The sequence below is a fragment of the Tursiops truncatus genome, chromosome 3 (assembly GCF_011762595.2).
Source record: "Tursiops truncatus isolate mTurTru1 chromosome 3, mTurTru1.mat.Y, whole genome shotgun sequence".
Taxonomy (NCBI): domain Eukaryota; kingdom Metazoa; phylum Chordata; class Mammalia; order Artiodactyla; family Delphinidae; genus Tursiops; species Tursiops truncatus.
The window spans coordinates 152,463,736-152,479,014 of record NC_047036.1 but is presented as its reverse complement, the minus strand read 5'-3'; the positions used below and the strand labels follow the sequence as shown (position 1 = coordinate 152,479,014).

At 49.5% G+C, this 15,279-nt stretch overlaps 1 protein-coding gene across 7 annotated transcripts in view; it reads left to right on the top strand.

Annotated features, from left to right (window-relative positions):
* The first annotated feature begins 2,936 nt into the window (after nucleotides 1-2,936).
* Nucleotides 2,937-15,279, top strand: part of PHYKPL (5-phosphohydroxy-L-lysine phospho-lyase) — a 28,541-nt gene continuing 16,198 nt past the window's right edge. For 5 of the 7 annotated variants that reach the window (XR_012330997.1, XM_073802860.1, XM_019942683.3 and 2 more), the window contains exons 1-8: nucleotides 2,937-3,038; nucleotides 4,101-4,219; nucleotides 5,372-5,531; nucleotides 8,767-8,841; nucleotides 9,612-9,699; nucleotides 9,777-9,893; nucleotides 11,449-11,531; nucleotides 11,786-12,011. Coding sequence is in view for 6 of the 7 variants with exons in the window: in XM_073802860.1 (XP_073658961.1) it covers nucleotides 2,980-3,038; nucleotides 4,101-4,219; nucleotides 5,372-5,531; nucleotides 8,767-8,841; nucleotides 9,612-9,699; nucleotides 9,777-9,893; nucleotides 11,449-11,531; nucleotides 11,786-12,011 (927 nt within the window). In the remaining variant the exon portion in view is untranslated. Of the gene's footprint in view, nucleotides 3,039-4,100; nucleotides 4,220-5,371; nucleotides 7,579-8,766; nucleotides 8,842-9,611; nucleotides 9,700-9,776; nucleotides 9,894-11,448; nucleotides 11,532-11,785; nucleotides 12,012-15,279 lie in introns of all 7 variants that reach the window. The other 2 variants (XM_073802855.1, XM_073802857.1) reach the window with 2 other exon arrangements.

Below are 15,279 nucleotides of genomic sequence, written 5' to 3'. Positions count from 1 at the left end.
TCACTATTTCCATCTTACATATGGGGAAAGTGAGGCTCCAAGGGGGTTAGTCCCCTGTTCAAGGATGCATGGTAGCAGGCTTGGGACAGAACCTAGGCTCTTGGATGTCCTCCAATTTATCTTTCCCAAATTGCTTGGCAAAGCATGGAGTCTGTGGGTAGCACCATGATGCTGGGTGACTGGCGAGCACAACCTCATGAGGGTAGAAGCCACGTGTTCCCCCTTCCCCAGATACCCAAGGGGGGTCCCTTTCCTGCTCCTTTGGGCAGGACAGGGCCATTCATGGCCCATTGCTGCCCCCTTGTGGCCTCATACTGTGTATTCTCAGGTCTGCAAACTTCAAAATTTAGTCTGCAGAGTCCTCCAAGAGCTTGGGGTGGGGGCAAGAGACTATAGAAGAGTGACTTGCTAAGGTCCCAGCTGAGACACAGGGGAGCACCCTGCCTCACAACTGAGCCTTAAGGACTGAGGGCCTCACGTCCCCCTGCCAAGAAGGGCAGCTATGCCTCAAACTACCCCTTTCAAAAGCAAAGAAAGCACATTTATGGAGCCCCACTGTGTGCCATGGCATCTAAACTAATCACAAGGATGACTGTTCCCCTTTTGCAGATGAAGCTGAGGCCAGAGAGGAGTGAGCTTACGCAGGTCTCCTTTCTCCCAATCCCTAGGATGCTACTAGAAATTCATGGAATGCTTTTGATTGCCACAATGATTGGGGGACACTCCTGGCATTAGTGAGTAGGGCCAGGGACATCAAACATCTTAAATGCATGGGACGGTCCTGCCCAATGATGAACCATCTCACTGAGAATGCCAATGCTGCCTGCATTGAGAAACGACGTGCCCTGGCTTCAAATCTTGACTCAGCCACTTCCTCTCTTCCCCTGCCCTCTTGGCCTCCGATGGTACCTCAAAGGTCGGGCATGAGATAATGGACAGAGGAGTGCTTAGCACAGAGCCAGAGGAAAGAAAGACTGGGCTTCTCTGAGCAGGAAGAAGGGGAAGCTTCCTGGTGTTGTCCTGCCCCTATTGTAGATACTCTTGGCCCAGTAAATGGCCCAGCCTGGTCTGACCTCCAATCTCCTGACTCTGGACATCCCGGGAGTGGGTGAGATATGAGCTGGGCCTGACTGTGGCCTTCTTACCCTCTACCCTAAAGCAGGAAAAGTTCTTGAGCCAACCTGACTTTTCTGAGCTGCCTGTGCCACAAGACAGGCTTGTGTTTGGGCTCAAGACAGGGCCAAAGATGGGCCCCACAGAGAGCTCTCAGACTCCCTCTTACACACACACACACACACACACAGACACACACACACACAAAAGCATGCACATTACATTAAAAGCTGGAACGGCAGGATGTACAGACACCTATTGGTCTCCCTACCAAAGAGGAGGAGCAGATCCACTGAGAAAACTAGTGACCTCCCACTCACATTTCACATGCAGGGAGCGGGGCTTGACCCTCAGAAAAAATGTGCAGGCCACAAGCAACCTCTCTTGGTTAATTTGGGAGGAATTTTTTTCATGAATCAAGGTTCAATTCAGCTTTACAATTAAAAGAAAGAAACTTCATTCAGTGTGCAATAAAGAAAAAGTTCTGGAGATGGATGGTGGTGATGGGTGCACGTGAGTGTACTTAATGCCACTGAACTTGTACACTTAAAAATGTTAAAATGGTAAATTTTATGTTTTTTATATATATATATATATTATATATATATGTGTTACCACAATAAAGAAACTCCAAATGTTCTTTAATAAATGCCTTAAGCAGGAATTCCCTGGCAATCCAGTGGTTAGGACTCAGTGCTTTCATTGCCAGGGCCCAGGTTCGATCCCTGGTTGGGGAACTAAGATCCCAAAAGCTTCGCAGCACAACCAAAAAAAAAAAAATTCCTTAACCATTTTACAGTTGTATGGGGGAAAAGATGAAGAAATCAGCAATGAGGGGGTGAAGCAGAGGGCTGAGACTCATGAAGAAGTGACAGGAGCGACAACAGGAGCCTCCCTTTCCCCAGCCTGCCCAGGCCACCCAGCTCAGGCTGCAGTCTTACACCCTTGCTCTAGGGTTCACCGAGGCAGAAAGTCCCAGGAGGGGATATCTCTCTGCTATCCCGGGTTCCCATTCCCTTAGGAGCATTTTCCTCTCACTCCCTGGAATTAAGAGTCCAGCCTCTGCTGCACACTTGCTGTGTGTCTAAGAACAAGCCCTTTCCCTTTCTGAGCCTCCGTTTCCTGGCCATGTATAAGGCTCAGGAAGCCTCCTAACTCTCCTCCCACCTAAACACTGTAAGATTCTCTTAGTGTTGCTATAGCTTGTGTTCACCCTGCCTGGATTCCAGCAGAAGTCCTGGAGGTCACGCCAGGACCTCCTCAGTCAGCTCCAGCAGTGGCCTTGTGCCCTCCTTCTGCCCTTCCTGCTGCTCCTTCACGGGGCTGGGAAGTCCAAGATCCTGCCCCTGGGCTTCGCCTACTTGAGGCCCCAGCTGTGCACCAGGCTGGGTGCCTGTCACACGTTCCCACTGAACGCTTACGGCTCATCCCATTTTATGCACGGGGAAGGCGACTTAGGGACTGAGCTCGAGGCCCCTGCCGAGGCTCAGAGACCCCCCCTCGAGTGCTGAAGCAGCGGCGGGGTCACTTCCCGGGGAGGGAAACAGCAGCGGCCGGGAGGGCGAGGACTGTGGTGCGTTCCCAGGGCCGGGGCAGCACTAGGCGAGGCGAGCACAAACCCGGCTCCCGCGCGGCGTTGTCTAAGGAACTTCGCAGAGGTGGGGAGCCCGTCATCCTCTTTAGCCAACTTAATTAAGGAACAAACTCGAAACGGCCCACCTGGGGGCGGGGCCGCGGGGCAAACGGTAGCTCCGAGTCGCGGTCTGCCATGGGCGGGGCTTGGGCGGGGCTTGGGCGGAGCCGGGACCACCCCACCCCCACCCCCGACCTCCGCGCAGCGTCTCAGAGCGAGTGCTGGCGGGCGCCATGGCCACTGATCCGCGCGGGAAGGCCGCGACTCTGGCCCTGAGAAGGCGGCTACTCAGGTACCGAGATGGCGACGCGGTGGGGGGGGCAGCGCACAAGGCACGCACGTCCGGCGCGAGCCTACAGGCCCCAGCCCCCGCGGCCTCGCACGACCTATCCCTGTTCCGGCGCCTCTGGTCCCTGAGACCCCGCCGCGCGCAGCCTGTCTCGGCTGTCTTATCCCGCGCCTCCCCCGCAGCGTCTTATCCACCCCCGCAGCCGGGCTCCTGGGAGGACCTCGCCCAGTGGTGGCCCGCCCTCCGGACCTGGGCCCGGCTCGAGAGTGACCCAGGAAGGGGCTGAAAGTCCAGACGAAGGGTGGGGTGGGGTGTCGGCTCACAGGCAGCCTTAGAGAAAGTCTACCCTTGACCTGTGTCTGAGGGGCTGTCGGTGGGACCTGGGGCATGAGGCAGCCTTGGGCTAGAGCTTGGGGCTGGCCCCCACCAGGGCAGCAGGCTTGGAGGGCAAGGACTTGTTTAGGGCCGAGAGCCAGCCACCAAATGGTGGTGCCCTCTTCACTCATCCCAGCAAAGAGACACTGCCTTAGGGAGCCCGTGTGGGTCTGGAGCAGCCACCTTTCCCGGGACCCGAGCGACTCAATGGGCACATGTGGGAATGAATGAAGCCACATAGCCTTAAAATAACTTAAGAAACAATTTGTTTTTGTTTTTTGCGGTACGCGGGCCTCTCACTGTTGTGGGCTCTCCCGTTGCGGAGCACAGGCTCCGGACGCGCAGGCTGAGCGGCCATGGCTCACGGGCCTAGCTGCTCCGCGGCATGTGGGGTCTTCCCGGACCGGGGCACGAACCCGTGTCCCCTGCATCGGCAGGCGGACTCTCAACCACTGCGCCACCAGGGAAGCCCAAGAAACAGTTTGTTTTAGCAACTTCTTACCCCATCCTTTTCTCCTTTCCAGCCACCTGTGGAGTGGGGGAGGGAGTGGAGGCAGGGACGCAACAACTTGCCCTTCAAGTTTTTGTCCTTTCCAGAAACTGGGAAAGGGTAGGGGGAGGCCTGTGATGGGTGGATTTCTCCCTTCCGGTCTTCAGACATGGCTGTCCATTCGCTGTCTGTCCCCACAGCAATTCCTGCAGACTCTTTTTTCCTGAGGATCCTATTAAGATTGTCCGGGGCCAAGGGCAATACATGTATGATGAACAGGGGGCGGAATACATCGATTGCATCAACAATGTGGCTCACGGTCAGTATCGTACCTCAAGATGGGGCAGGAAAGCATGCCAACACTGTGCACCTGGTCCAAGGGTGAACCTGAGGTTCAGAGAGGTACAGAGAACTCAGGTTCTGCTTAGCCAGCATCCATGTGCAGAGGAGACCCGGTCTTTCTGGGGTAGCTGTAGAAGTTTCCAAGCAGTAGCTCTGCTAAATCAGCAGGAGTCAGAGACCTAAATCTAAGGGTCCACTTCCACTTGGGACTGATAGTGAGCTCAGAGAACAGCAGTCGGCCCAGCCATGGCCAGCAACCCAACAGGACCCTGGCCGAGCCCTGGCAGTCATGGCAAGGCTTCAGCCCATGTGATCATCTCAGGTCCTGGATAAGGAAACTGAAGTAGGAATTTAGTTATCCAGTTGAGGCCACCAGAGCTGGTGGAAGGAAAGGGAGTTCCAGACTGCCTGGGTTCATATCCCTGTCCTCCACTTGCTATCTTTGTGGCAAGTTTAAGTCTCTGTGCCTCAGTTTGCTCATCTGCAAAATGAACATGATAATACTTGGTATGCACCTCCAGATGTTTTGGGGAATTAAGTGGGTTAATTCATGTAACTTGCTTTGAGTGTGCCTGGCACTTGGTGAGCACCCAATCATCTTCATTCTCTTATCATAATCCTTGGCCATTGGCCATCATTACTTCCAGCCCCTCTGCCTGGTGAAGTCAAGCCACTGACGACACCCCTACCCCTTGTCCATCCCCCATATCCCACACCCCTGTCTTTGTTGAGCAGAAGGCCTCAAGAAGCTTCCTAAAGAGTATAGGTTTTTATAAGTATATGTATAACTGATTCACTTTGTTATAAAGCAGAAACTAACACACCATTGTAAAGCAATTATACCCAATAAAGATGTTAAAAAAAAAAAAAAGAGCATAGGTTTTCGAGATCAGGTTTCTGCCAGAGAACTTTGCCTTCTGCCAGAATCTCAGGGACTCCTTTCTAGGTCTCCCTTTCCAGACTGGCACCTCTGTCTCACCCCCTCTGTCTTTAGACTCCCGTCTTTCCTCTGTACCTCTGCCTCTATAACTGCATCTCCTTTAGTTGGGTTCACAGATTGGGGCTGGGAGAGGCCCGGAGGGATTGGCTGAGTGGGGCCGGCTGTGTGATGGAGGTGGCCCTCTTGCAGTTGGGCACTGCCACCCTCTCGTGGTCCAAGCAGCACATGAACAGAACCAGGTGCTCAACACCAACAGCCGGTACCTGCACGACAACATCGTGGATTACGCACAGAGGCTGTCCGAGACCCTACCGGAGAAGCTCTGTGTATTTTATTTCCTGAATTCTGGGTAAGTGCACTGTGGCCAGCCCCCAGCAAAAGGATGAGACAAGAATGGAGAGATTTGCTCACATGGGCATAGCATTGTGTAGCCGACGGAGTGTGGGGAGAGGCAGCCCTCAGTGGGCCAGGCACCCACGCTTCCTAGCTGCAGGCCCCACTGCTTCTCTGTCAGATCCACTTTCCTGTTCTCTTTGTAAGGAGTGCCATTACCTCTCTTCTAAGATCATTGTTGGGGCTTACCAAGGTAATATGTTCCTTTATTTCTGCTTTATGCATACACAGGCACAGTGCTGGGAGCTGCAGCCAAAATCCCTGCTCTGTAAGGAACAGAAACATCAAAGATGCTTCAAAGAAATACAAAATTACAAAGAGGAATCATTGTCTGGAGGAAAACTACAGAGAATAATGAGGCATAGAAGCAGTGGGGTGACCTGGCCTGCTCTGAGAGGGTCGGGGAAGGCGTCCCTGAAGAAGTGATGTTAGGCTAAGAGCTGACTAGGGGATAGCTAGATGAGGAGGAAGGTAGGGTGCTGCCCGCTCCATTGGAAGTGTTCTTGTCAAGGTCACCACATGGAACAGCCTGTACAGAGGTCCTATGGCAGGAAGAATATTTGCACCCCAGTGCACTTGAGCTAAAAGGCAGCCAGTGAGGGAGGGCAGAGGGTGGGAGCCTGGGGACACTGGGGAGGGAGGCAGGGCCCATCACCCAGGGCTTTATTGGTCAAGTGAGGAATCTGTGTATCCCAAGAGCATTGGGAAGCCATCAGAGGGTTTTAATCAGGTAAGTGATGTCATCAGGACTGGAGGAAAGCAAGAATGGACACCATTAGGCACCAGTTTAGTGACCGGTGATAGGTTATGCTACACTGGGAGTAGCAGTGGAGGCAGAAATGGCAGATGATGGCGTGTACACAGAACCAGCCCAGTGTGCCTGGGAGAGAAAAGTACAGAGAATTATGAGGCATAGAAACAGTGGGGGGACCTGGTCTCTTTGCTGCCCTTGTCTTCCTGTTTCTCAGTAATATTGACAGTTACCACTCTCTCTGGTCTTGCTTCCAGAACATTTCACGCTTCTTGTTTTCTGCCAGCTTCTGGCCACTCCCCCTGTCTCCTATGCCAATTCTTCCTACTCTATTCCTCAGGGCTGGTCCTCTCTGAGCCCTCTGCCTTCCTTACCTCATCCATTCCCATGTATTACATATCATCCACATGCTGGTGACTCCCAACTTTGTATCTTTTTAAAATTTATTTATTTATTTGGCTGTGCCAGGAATTCGTTGCAGCACGCGGGATCTTCATTGCGGTGTGCAGGATCTTTAGTTGCGACATGTGAGATCTAGTTCCTTGACCAGAGATCGAACCCGGGCCCCCTGCATTGGGAGTGTGGAGTCTTAACCACTGGACCACCAGGGAAGTCCCCCAAATTTGTATCTTAAACCCAGATGTTTCCCATGTGTTCCAGCCTCAAGGTTCTAACTGCCCACTTGACTTTGGAACAGGTCTAACATCACCTGTCCAGAAGACATCAGGGGTTGATCATCAGGTTTCCTTGGTGGCGCAGTGGTTAACAATCCGCCTGCCAGTGCAGGGGACACGGCTTCTATCCCTGGTCTGGGAAGATCCCACATGCTGCAGAGCAACTAAGCCCATGAGCCACAACTACTGAGCCTGTGCTCTAGAGCCCACGAGCCACAAATACTGAGCCCGCATGCTGCAACTACTGAAGCCCGCATGCCTAGAGCCCATGCTCCACAACAAGAGAAGCCACCGCAATGAGAAGCCCATGCACCACAACAGAGTAGACCCCGCTTGCTGCAACTAGAGAAAGCCCGTGCGCAGCAACGAAGACCCAATGCAGCTAAAAATAAATAAATAAATTTATTTTTAAAAAAAAGAAAAGAAAGAGTTGTCTTCGCTAACACCTGGTGTGGGACCATGGCACTGGCTCTCCCTGACATTCTCAGGCACCTACCCCAGACTTTCCCAAGAAGACCGGCCCTCCCTCACCCTATCTGTCCTGGCAAATGGCAGCACAGTCTGCGCCTCTGCTCAAGGTAGAAACGCACCCTCCTCCCAGTCCTGCATCAGGCTTGCCTTGTCTGTCTCCAGGTTGTCTCCTAACTCCATTCACCTCTCTCTGTCTGCGTGGTCACCACCTGCTCTCACCTTCGTGTCCTCCTAGGTCTCCTCACTTGCACTTTAATTCCCTTCTACTCCATTATATACACAGAGAGGCTTCCTCCTCATATGGGAGCTGAATCATGTCCCTTCTCTGATTAAAACTTTTCAGGAGCTTCACATGGCACTGAGAAGAAAATCCAGGCTCCTTCTGCAGCCCTGCCTATCTCCCCACTTCCTCTCTCATGCTGCCCCTGGCCTCCCTTGTCTTCTTGTGGTTCCCTGAGCAATTTTCCTTCACAAGGTCTTTGTGTGTGCTGCTCACTCTGCCTAGAAACTTCACCCTCAGGACTCTACAGGTGTGGCCTTCGTCTGTTCTGGCTGCCGTAACAAAATACCGTAGACATGGTGGCTTAAACAGAAATTTATTGTCCCACAGTTCTGGAAGTCAGAATCCAAGATCAAGTTGCTGGCAGATTTGGTTTCGTTGAGTCCTCTCTCCTTGGTTGCAGGTGGCCACCTTCTCACTGTCTTCACATGGCCTTTCTTTGGAGCATGCACACCCCCGGGTGTCTCTCTGTGTGTCCAAATATCTTCTTACAAAGAGACCAGTTGTATTGGATTAAGGCCACCCAGATGGCCTCATTTTAACTTAATCACCTCTTTAAAGGCCCTGTCTCTAAATACAATCACATTCTGAGATACTGGGAGTTAGGGTTTCAACACATGAATTTGGGGAGACACGATTCATCCCATAACACCCCTTATCTAAGGTAGGGCCCTACCTGGTTCTCTCGGTACCCTGTGTCCATTGTAGCACTTACCAAATGATCATTCTGTCTTTGTTTTTTGGCTTTCGTGACGCATAGTAGAATGTAAGTTCCAGGAGGGCCAGAGCCTGCCTGTTTTACTTACTATTTTCGCCCCCAGCTCCTAGCACATTGAAGGCATTTGATAAATGTTTACTGAATGAATAAGTGAATGACTAATGAATGGTGTCCTAAGAATCTTCTTGCTGCTGGAAGGGCTCTTCCTTCCCTCCAGGTTTCTCTGTAGAAAGCAGTTATCCTGGAGGGAAAGCCCTTGGATAGCTGTCCAAGCAGTATCCACTTTTTCTGTCATAGGTCAGAAGCCAACGACCTGGCCCTGAGGCTGGCGCGCCAATACACAGGACACTGGGACGTGGTGGTATTAGATCAGTAAGTGCCATTTCCAGAAGCGTGGGCCTGCTGCTTATTGGGGATCAGTGAGGCTCTGATTTTGGGTGCCTTGGGCAGGAAAGATGAGGGGCCTGGGCCTGGAGAGGATCATGAGGACCTGGCCACAGAGGCACCCCCCCCACAAACACCAGGCGGCTCTTTCCCCCGGGTGTCTCTTCTGTGGTGGCAGCTTCTGGGGAGCAGAGAATGCTTTATAAGGTGGTGAGAGTTGGTCCCACATATTAGGTATTAAAACTGTTGTAGGGACTTCCCTGGTGGGCCAGTGGTTAGGACTCTGCACTGCCAATGCAGGGGGCGCGGGTTTGATCCCTGGTCGGGGAACTAAGATCCCACATGCCGTGTGGCACGGCCAAAAGATAAAAAAAATAAAATTAAAAAATGTTCCAACAGTAGCTCCCATTGTACTGAGTATCTGCTGTGCACAAGACCCAGGCCCAGGGTTAGAGCATTATCACATTTAAGGTTCATTACAACCATGAAGGAGAAACACCACCACCCCCAACTTTACAGAGGAGGGAACTGAGCCCAAAGATTTTAACGATTAGCCACCGTTACATAGCTAGTAAGTGGCCTTGGAGGAAGGCTTGCTGACTCCAAGGCCTGTGCTCGTTCCTGGCCCTAGGACTCAGGCTGTGTCTGAAAGGTTGGTCTTCCCTGAGTGTTTCCTGAGGTGAATAGACAGTTGTCAGGGCCAGGCCAGGGAGTACATGCCACCTGGGTCTGAGCCCACTCTCCCTTCTCCTTCCCAGTGCTTATCATGGTCACCTGAGCTCCCTGATCGACATCAGCCCCTACAAGTTCCGGGACCTGGATGGCCAGAAGGAGTGGGTCCACGTGGTATGCACTGCTCAAGTGGGCAACAGGCCGGTGCTTGCGCCTCAGCCTGGATGACATGGTGCTGTCACTCCCCACAGGCACCTCTCCCAGACACCTACCGGGGCCCCTACCGGGAGGACCACCCCAATCCAGCTGTGGCCTATGCCAGCGAGGTGAAACGTGTGGTCAGCAGCGCACAGGAGAAGGGCAGGAAGGTAACCACATCCACGCAGGTCTGGTCCAGCAAACAGCAAATGTTGCCAGCCCTGGACTGGATCTTGGGAACCCTGAGAGAAATTGGAACCAGGGCCTGCCCTTTGGGAGTCTAGTAGAGGGATTAAGTGCTCAGCAGAGAGTTTAGGTAGAGATATGTCCTGGGCGTTACTGGACTTCAGGGGCCCAAGCTGGGCTGGGGTGTGTGTGATGGTGGGTCCGTGGAGGGGGTGCTGCCTGATTTTAGTAATACAAGGTGAATAGGAGTTAGCCATTCAAGGCGGGGTCGGGGTAGACAAGGAAAGGCATCCTCAACAGAGCGGCGGCCTGTGCAGGAACCATGTGAGTATGGGGCCAGGCTGAGCCGGCAGGAGATGAACCTAGAGAAGCAGGCAGGACCATAGGCCCGTGGACTGCAAGTGCCCCTTTAGCTGAGGGGCTAGAGGCCATGGGAGACCTTTATAGAGTTTAATAGAGTTTTAAGAGAGAAGGTAATAGGACCAGGGGATGCAGTTGAATGCGGCCAGTCTGAGGGCAGGTGACATGAGGAGGCCCTGTTGGCCCGAGTGAGCAATGGGGAGACCCACCCAGGGCAGCGTAGTAGAGATGGATTGTGGCGCAGAGACAGGAGAGATATGTCATACCCTGGAAGAGCAGCAGCCACGGCAGCAGTAGAGGGGAGGCAGCTGGTGATTGGTATTAGGGCTCTCTAGAAGGCTTTGCTGAAGGAGTGACAGCTGAACACAGGATATATAGCAAAGACAGGCCAGAAAGGTTGGCAGAGCCAGATCCAGGAAGCCTGGCCCATGCATTTCCGATGCTCTGCACCTACTTATATAAAACCAAAAAAGAGATTCCTGTGGTGGCAGCATGGGTGGGTGACCAGTTTCCCACCCCGTCAGTCCTTCCTTCATCCCAGCAGTAGCCTCTGAAGCAGCTCCAAGGCAGAACACAGTTTGGAAGTCATTGCTATAAGCAAAAGGGTCAGTGAAGGGTTTTAAACAGGACAGTGATGAGCTCAGTGTCTACATTGAGGCATCACCCTGGTGGCCAGTGGAGGATGGATTGGAAGATGTGTCCAGTTAGAAGGCAGGAGGCCAAGGCAGAAACTGGCACGTCTGCCAGGAGGCAGGAGTATCCAGCGGGGAGGGGAAGGAGTGGGTGCGACAATGTTACAGGGATAGAGTCAGAGGCTGTGCTGACTGATAGATGAAGAAGGAGGCTGGATCAAGGATGGGGCCAGATTTCTGTCCTAGTTGGGAGGGATGGGACTCACCATATGAGGGAAAGGGAAGGAACAGGCTTATGGGGGAGAAGTCTGGATTTCATCTGGAGCATGCTAAGTACAGGGGGTCTGAAGGCATCCAGGTGGTAAGAATTGGTTCAAGGCCTGAAAAAGCTATGTCACAGACCCTCAGGTGTGATGTGGAGCCCAAAGTGGGGGCACAGTGCGGACAGTAACTCATCATGTTTGGAGCCAGCACTGAGCCAGCATCAGCGGACGCGCTCAGCTTGCAGCTCAGCCCCTCCGCAGTGCCATTCCCTTCTCCTCCACAGATTGCAGCGTTCTTTGCTGAGTCTCTGCCCAGTGTGGGAGGGCAGATCATTCCTCCTGCTGGCTACTTCCCAGAAGTGGCAGGGTGAGTAGGTGGGAGAGGCTGCCCCAGGGTGGGGTTTGCCAGCCTTTGTTCCAAATTCCAACCTCAGCCTGGCAATTCCTGCCAGAATTGTCAGACAAAGCCCCTGAAGAAATAGTGGCTCCAAGAAGGCCAGCTATCTGCATAAGGTCCCCACCTTACTGTTGGCAAAGCCAGGATTCAGAGTCCCAAGACCCAGCTCCTGGTCTCCTCCCTCTCACCACAGTCCCCCATCAGCCGTGTGTCCTCTGCCACAGGCACATCCGCAGGGCCGGAGGGGTCTTTGTTGCAGACGAGATTCAAGTGGGCTTTGGCCGAGTAGGCAAGCACTTCTGGGCCTTCCAGCTGCAGGGGGAAGACTTTGTCCCCGACATTGTCACCATGGGCAAGTCTATTGGCAATGGCCACCCTGTAGCCTGTGTGGCCACAACACATGCTGTGGCGAGGGCATTTGAAGCCACCGGCGTCGAGTACTTCAACACGGTGAGTGAAGGCTCCAGGGCCAGGAAGCACCATGGTGGCTTCTGTACAAACAAGGCCACTACTACTCACTAATTTTTTTGTAAATATAGTTGTTTTATCGTAAATATTACAGTAAATATAAATAGATATAACCCATATAAACAAAAGCTCGTTGGCTTCCTCACAAGTTTTTGAGAGTGTAAGGGAATTCTAAGACCGAAAGTTTGAGAACCACTGCATTATCATTCAATTCTAGTTTTTTCAAATCTTTTTGTTAACTTCTGACTTACTGCCACTTATTCTTTTGATACTTATTCTGTAAAATGTGTTGAGGTGACCTGGTACGTGATTGTTCTACATGTCCTACATGTCCTACATGTTCTACATGTCCTTGTTCTACATGTCCGTGGGTTCTCTAAATGTTGTTTGCCAGACTCCCTGAATGTCTCTTAGGTCACACTTGTTAATTGTGTTGTTTGAATCTTCTGTATTCTTACTGGATTTATTTTTTTCCTACTTAACCTATTAATAATTAAGAACTGTGTGTTTAAATCTCACACTATGATGAAAAATGATCAATTTTTTTCTTGTAATACTGTTAATTTTTGCTTCATATATTGTGAGGCTGTTAAGTAATATATATACTACTTAATAATATTAAGTAGTGTATATATATACTTTTGAGTTTTTTTGGCCACGCTGCTTGGCTTACAGGATCTTAGTTCCCCGACCAGGGATTGAATCTGTGCCCTCGGCAATGAAAGCATGGAGTCCTAACCACTGGACTGCCAGGGAATTCCCAGTATATATGGTTTTTTTTTCTGTATGTTCATTGGGAATTGAATCTTTTTCTTGATTGAGGTATAATTGACATATAACATTATATTGATTTCAGGTGTACAACGTAATGATTCAGTACTTGTGTGTGTGTGTATGTATATATGTGTGTGTGTGTGTATATATGTGTGTATGTGTATATATATATATATGGTGATCACCACGATAATTCTAGTTAACATCCATCACCATACATGGTTACAATTTTTTTTTTCTTATGATGATGAGAACTTTTAAGATCTGTTAGCAGGTTTCAAGCATACAATACAGTATTATTAACTACAGTCACTATGCGTCCCTGGGACTTAATTATTTTATACCTGAAAGTTTGTACCTTTTGACCCCCTTCACCCATTTTGCCCACCCCCACCTCTGGCAATCACCAATCTGTTCTCTGTATCTAAAAGTTCAGGGTTTTTGGGGTGTTTGGTTTTTGGTTTTCTTAGATTCCACATATAAGTGGAATCATATGGTATTTGTCTTCTCTGTCAGATTTATTTCACTTAGCATAATGCCCTCAAGTTATGAAAGCATCTTGTTGCAAATGGCAAGATTTCCTTCTTTTTTAGGGCTGAATTTTATATATATACATTCCATTCATCAATCAACAGACACATATCTTGGCTATTGTAAATAATTCTGCCATGACTGTAGGGGTGCAGATAGCTCTTTAAGATAGTATTTTCAGTTCCTTCAGATAAATATCCAAAGTGGAATTGCTGGATCACATGGTAGTTCTATTTTTAGTTTTCTGAGTAACTTCCACACTGTTTTCCATAGTGGCTGCACCAATGTACATTCCCACCAACAATGCACAAGGATTCCTTTTTCTCCACAACCTTGCCAGCACTTGTTATTTCTGGTCTTTTTGATAATAGCCATTCTAACAGGTGTGAGGTGACATCTCATTGTGGTTTTGATTTGCATTGCCCTGACGATTAGTGGTGTTGAGCACCTTTTCGTATACCTGTTAGCCATCTGTATGTCGTCTTTGGAAAAATGTCTATTCAGATTTCTACCCAATTTTTAAAATTTTATTTATTTAATTTATTTATTTTTGGCTGTGTTGGGTCTTCGTTGCTGTGTGCCGGCTTTCTCTAGTTGCGGCGAGTGGGGCTTCAGTAGCTGTGGCACGTGGGTTCAGTACTTGTGGCTTGTGAGCTCTAGAGCACAGGCTCAGTAGTTGTGGCGCACGGGCTTAGTTGCTCCGTGGCATGTGGGATTTTCCTGGACCAGGGCTTGAACCCGTGTCCCCTGCATTGGCAGGCAGATTCTTAACCACTGCGCCACCAGGGAAGCCCCTCTACCCAATTTTTAATTGTATTGCTTTGTTTTTTGCTACTGAGTTACATGAATTCTTTATATATTTTGGATATTAGCTCCTTATCAGATACATGATTTGCAAATATTTTCTCCCAGTCAGTTGATTGCCTTTTCATTTTGTTGATGATTTGCTGTGCAAAGCTTTTTAGTTTTATGTAGTCCCACTTGTTTATTTTTGCTTTTGTTACCTTTGCTTTCAGTGTCAAATCCAAAAAATCATTGCCAAGACCAATGTCAAGGAGCTTACCGCCTATGTTTTCTTTAGGAGTTTTATGATTTCATGTCTTACATTCAAGTCTTCAGTCCATTTTGAGTTAATTTTTTGTGTATGGTGTAAATAGTGGTCCAATTTCATTCTTTTGCATGTGGCTGTGCAGTTTCTCAAGAATTGAGTCTTTTATTATATGGAGTAATAGTTTCCATTCCTAATAAGGTTTTTGGTCTTAAAGTTTATTTTATCTGATATTATAAAGCTAAGTCAGCTTTCTTTTGACTATCAATTACCCAATGTATTATTTTCCACCCTTCTATTTTCAACCTTGTGTGCTCATGCTTTAGGTGTATTTCTTTTAACCAGCATATATCTAGAATTTGGGTTTTTGACCAAATCTGTTAATATTTGACTTCAAAGTAATGACTTTCAATTTAACGTAACTATTGATGTATTTAGGCCTGTTGCTAACATCTTAATTTATAATTTCAGCTTACCATACTTTTCTGTGTCTTTTAATCCTTCCTATTTTATTTAAGTATCTGTATTACAAGTATTTCATCCCAAATTCCTTTCACTGGAAGCCTTTATGTTGCAAACCTTCTGAGGTCTTCTGTGCCTAAGGGTATTTGTGTCAGGCCCTCATATTTAACTATTTTAGCTAAAAATAGAATCTAGGTCCTAGTTACTGTAAAAGTATATTCCAGGGACTTCCCTGGCTGTCCAGTGGTTAAGACTCCACGCTTCCACTGCAGGGGGCACAGGTTCAATCCCTGGTCAGGGAACTAAGATTCTGCATGCCATGCAGCAGGCCTAAATAAATAAAGTCAGTGCTGATGGATTCATTTTTTTTAAAAAGTGTATTCCATTGTCACCTTGCATGCAGTGTTGCTGTTGAAAACGCTGAAATCACTGATT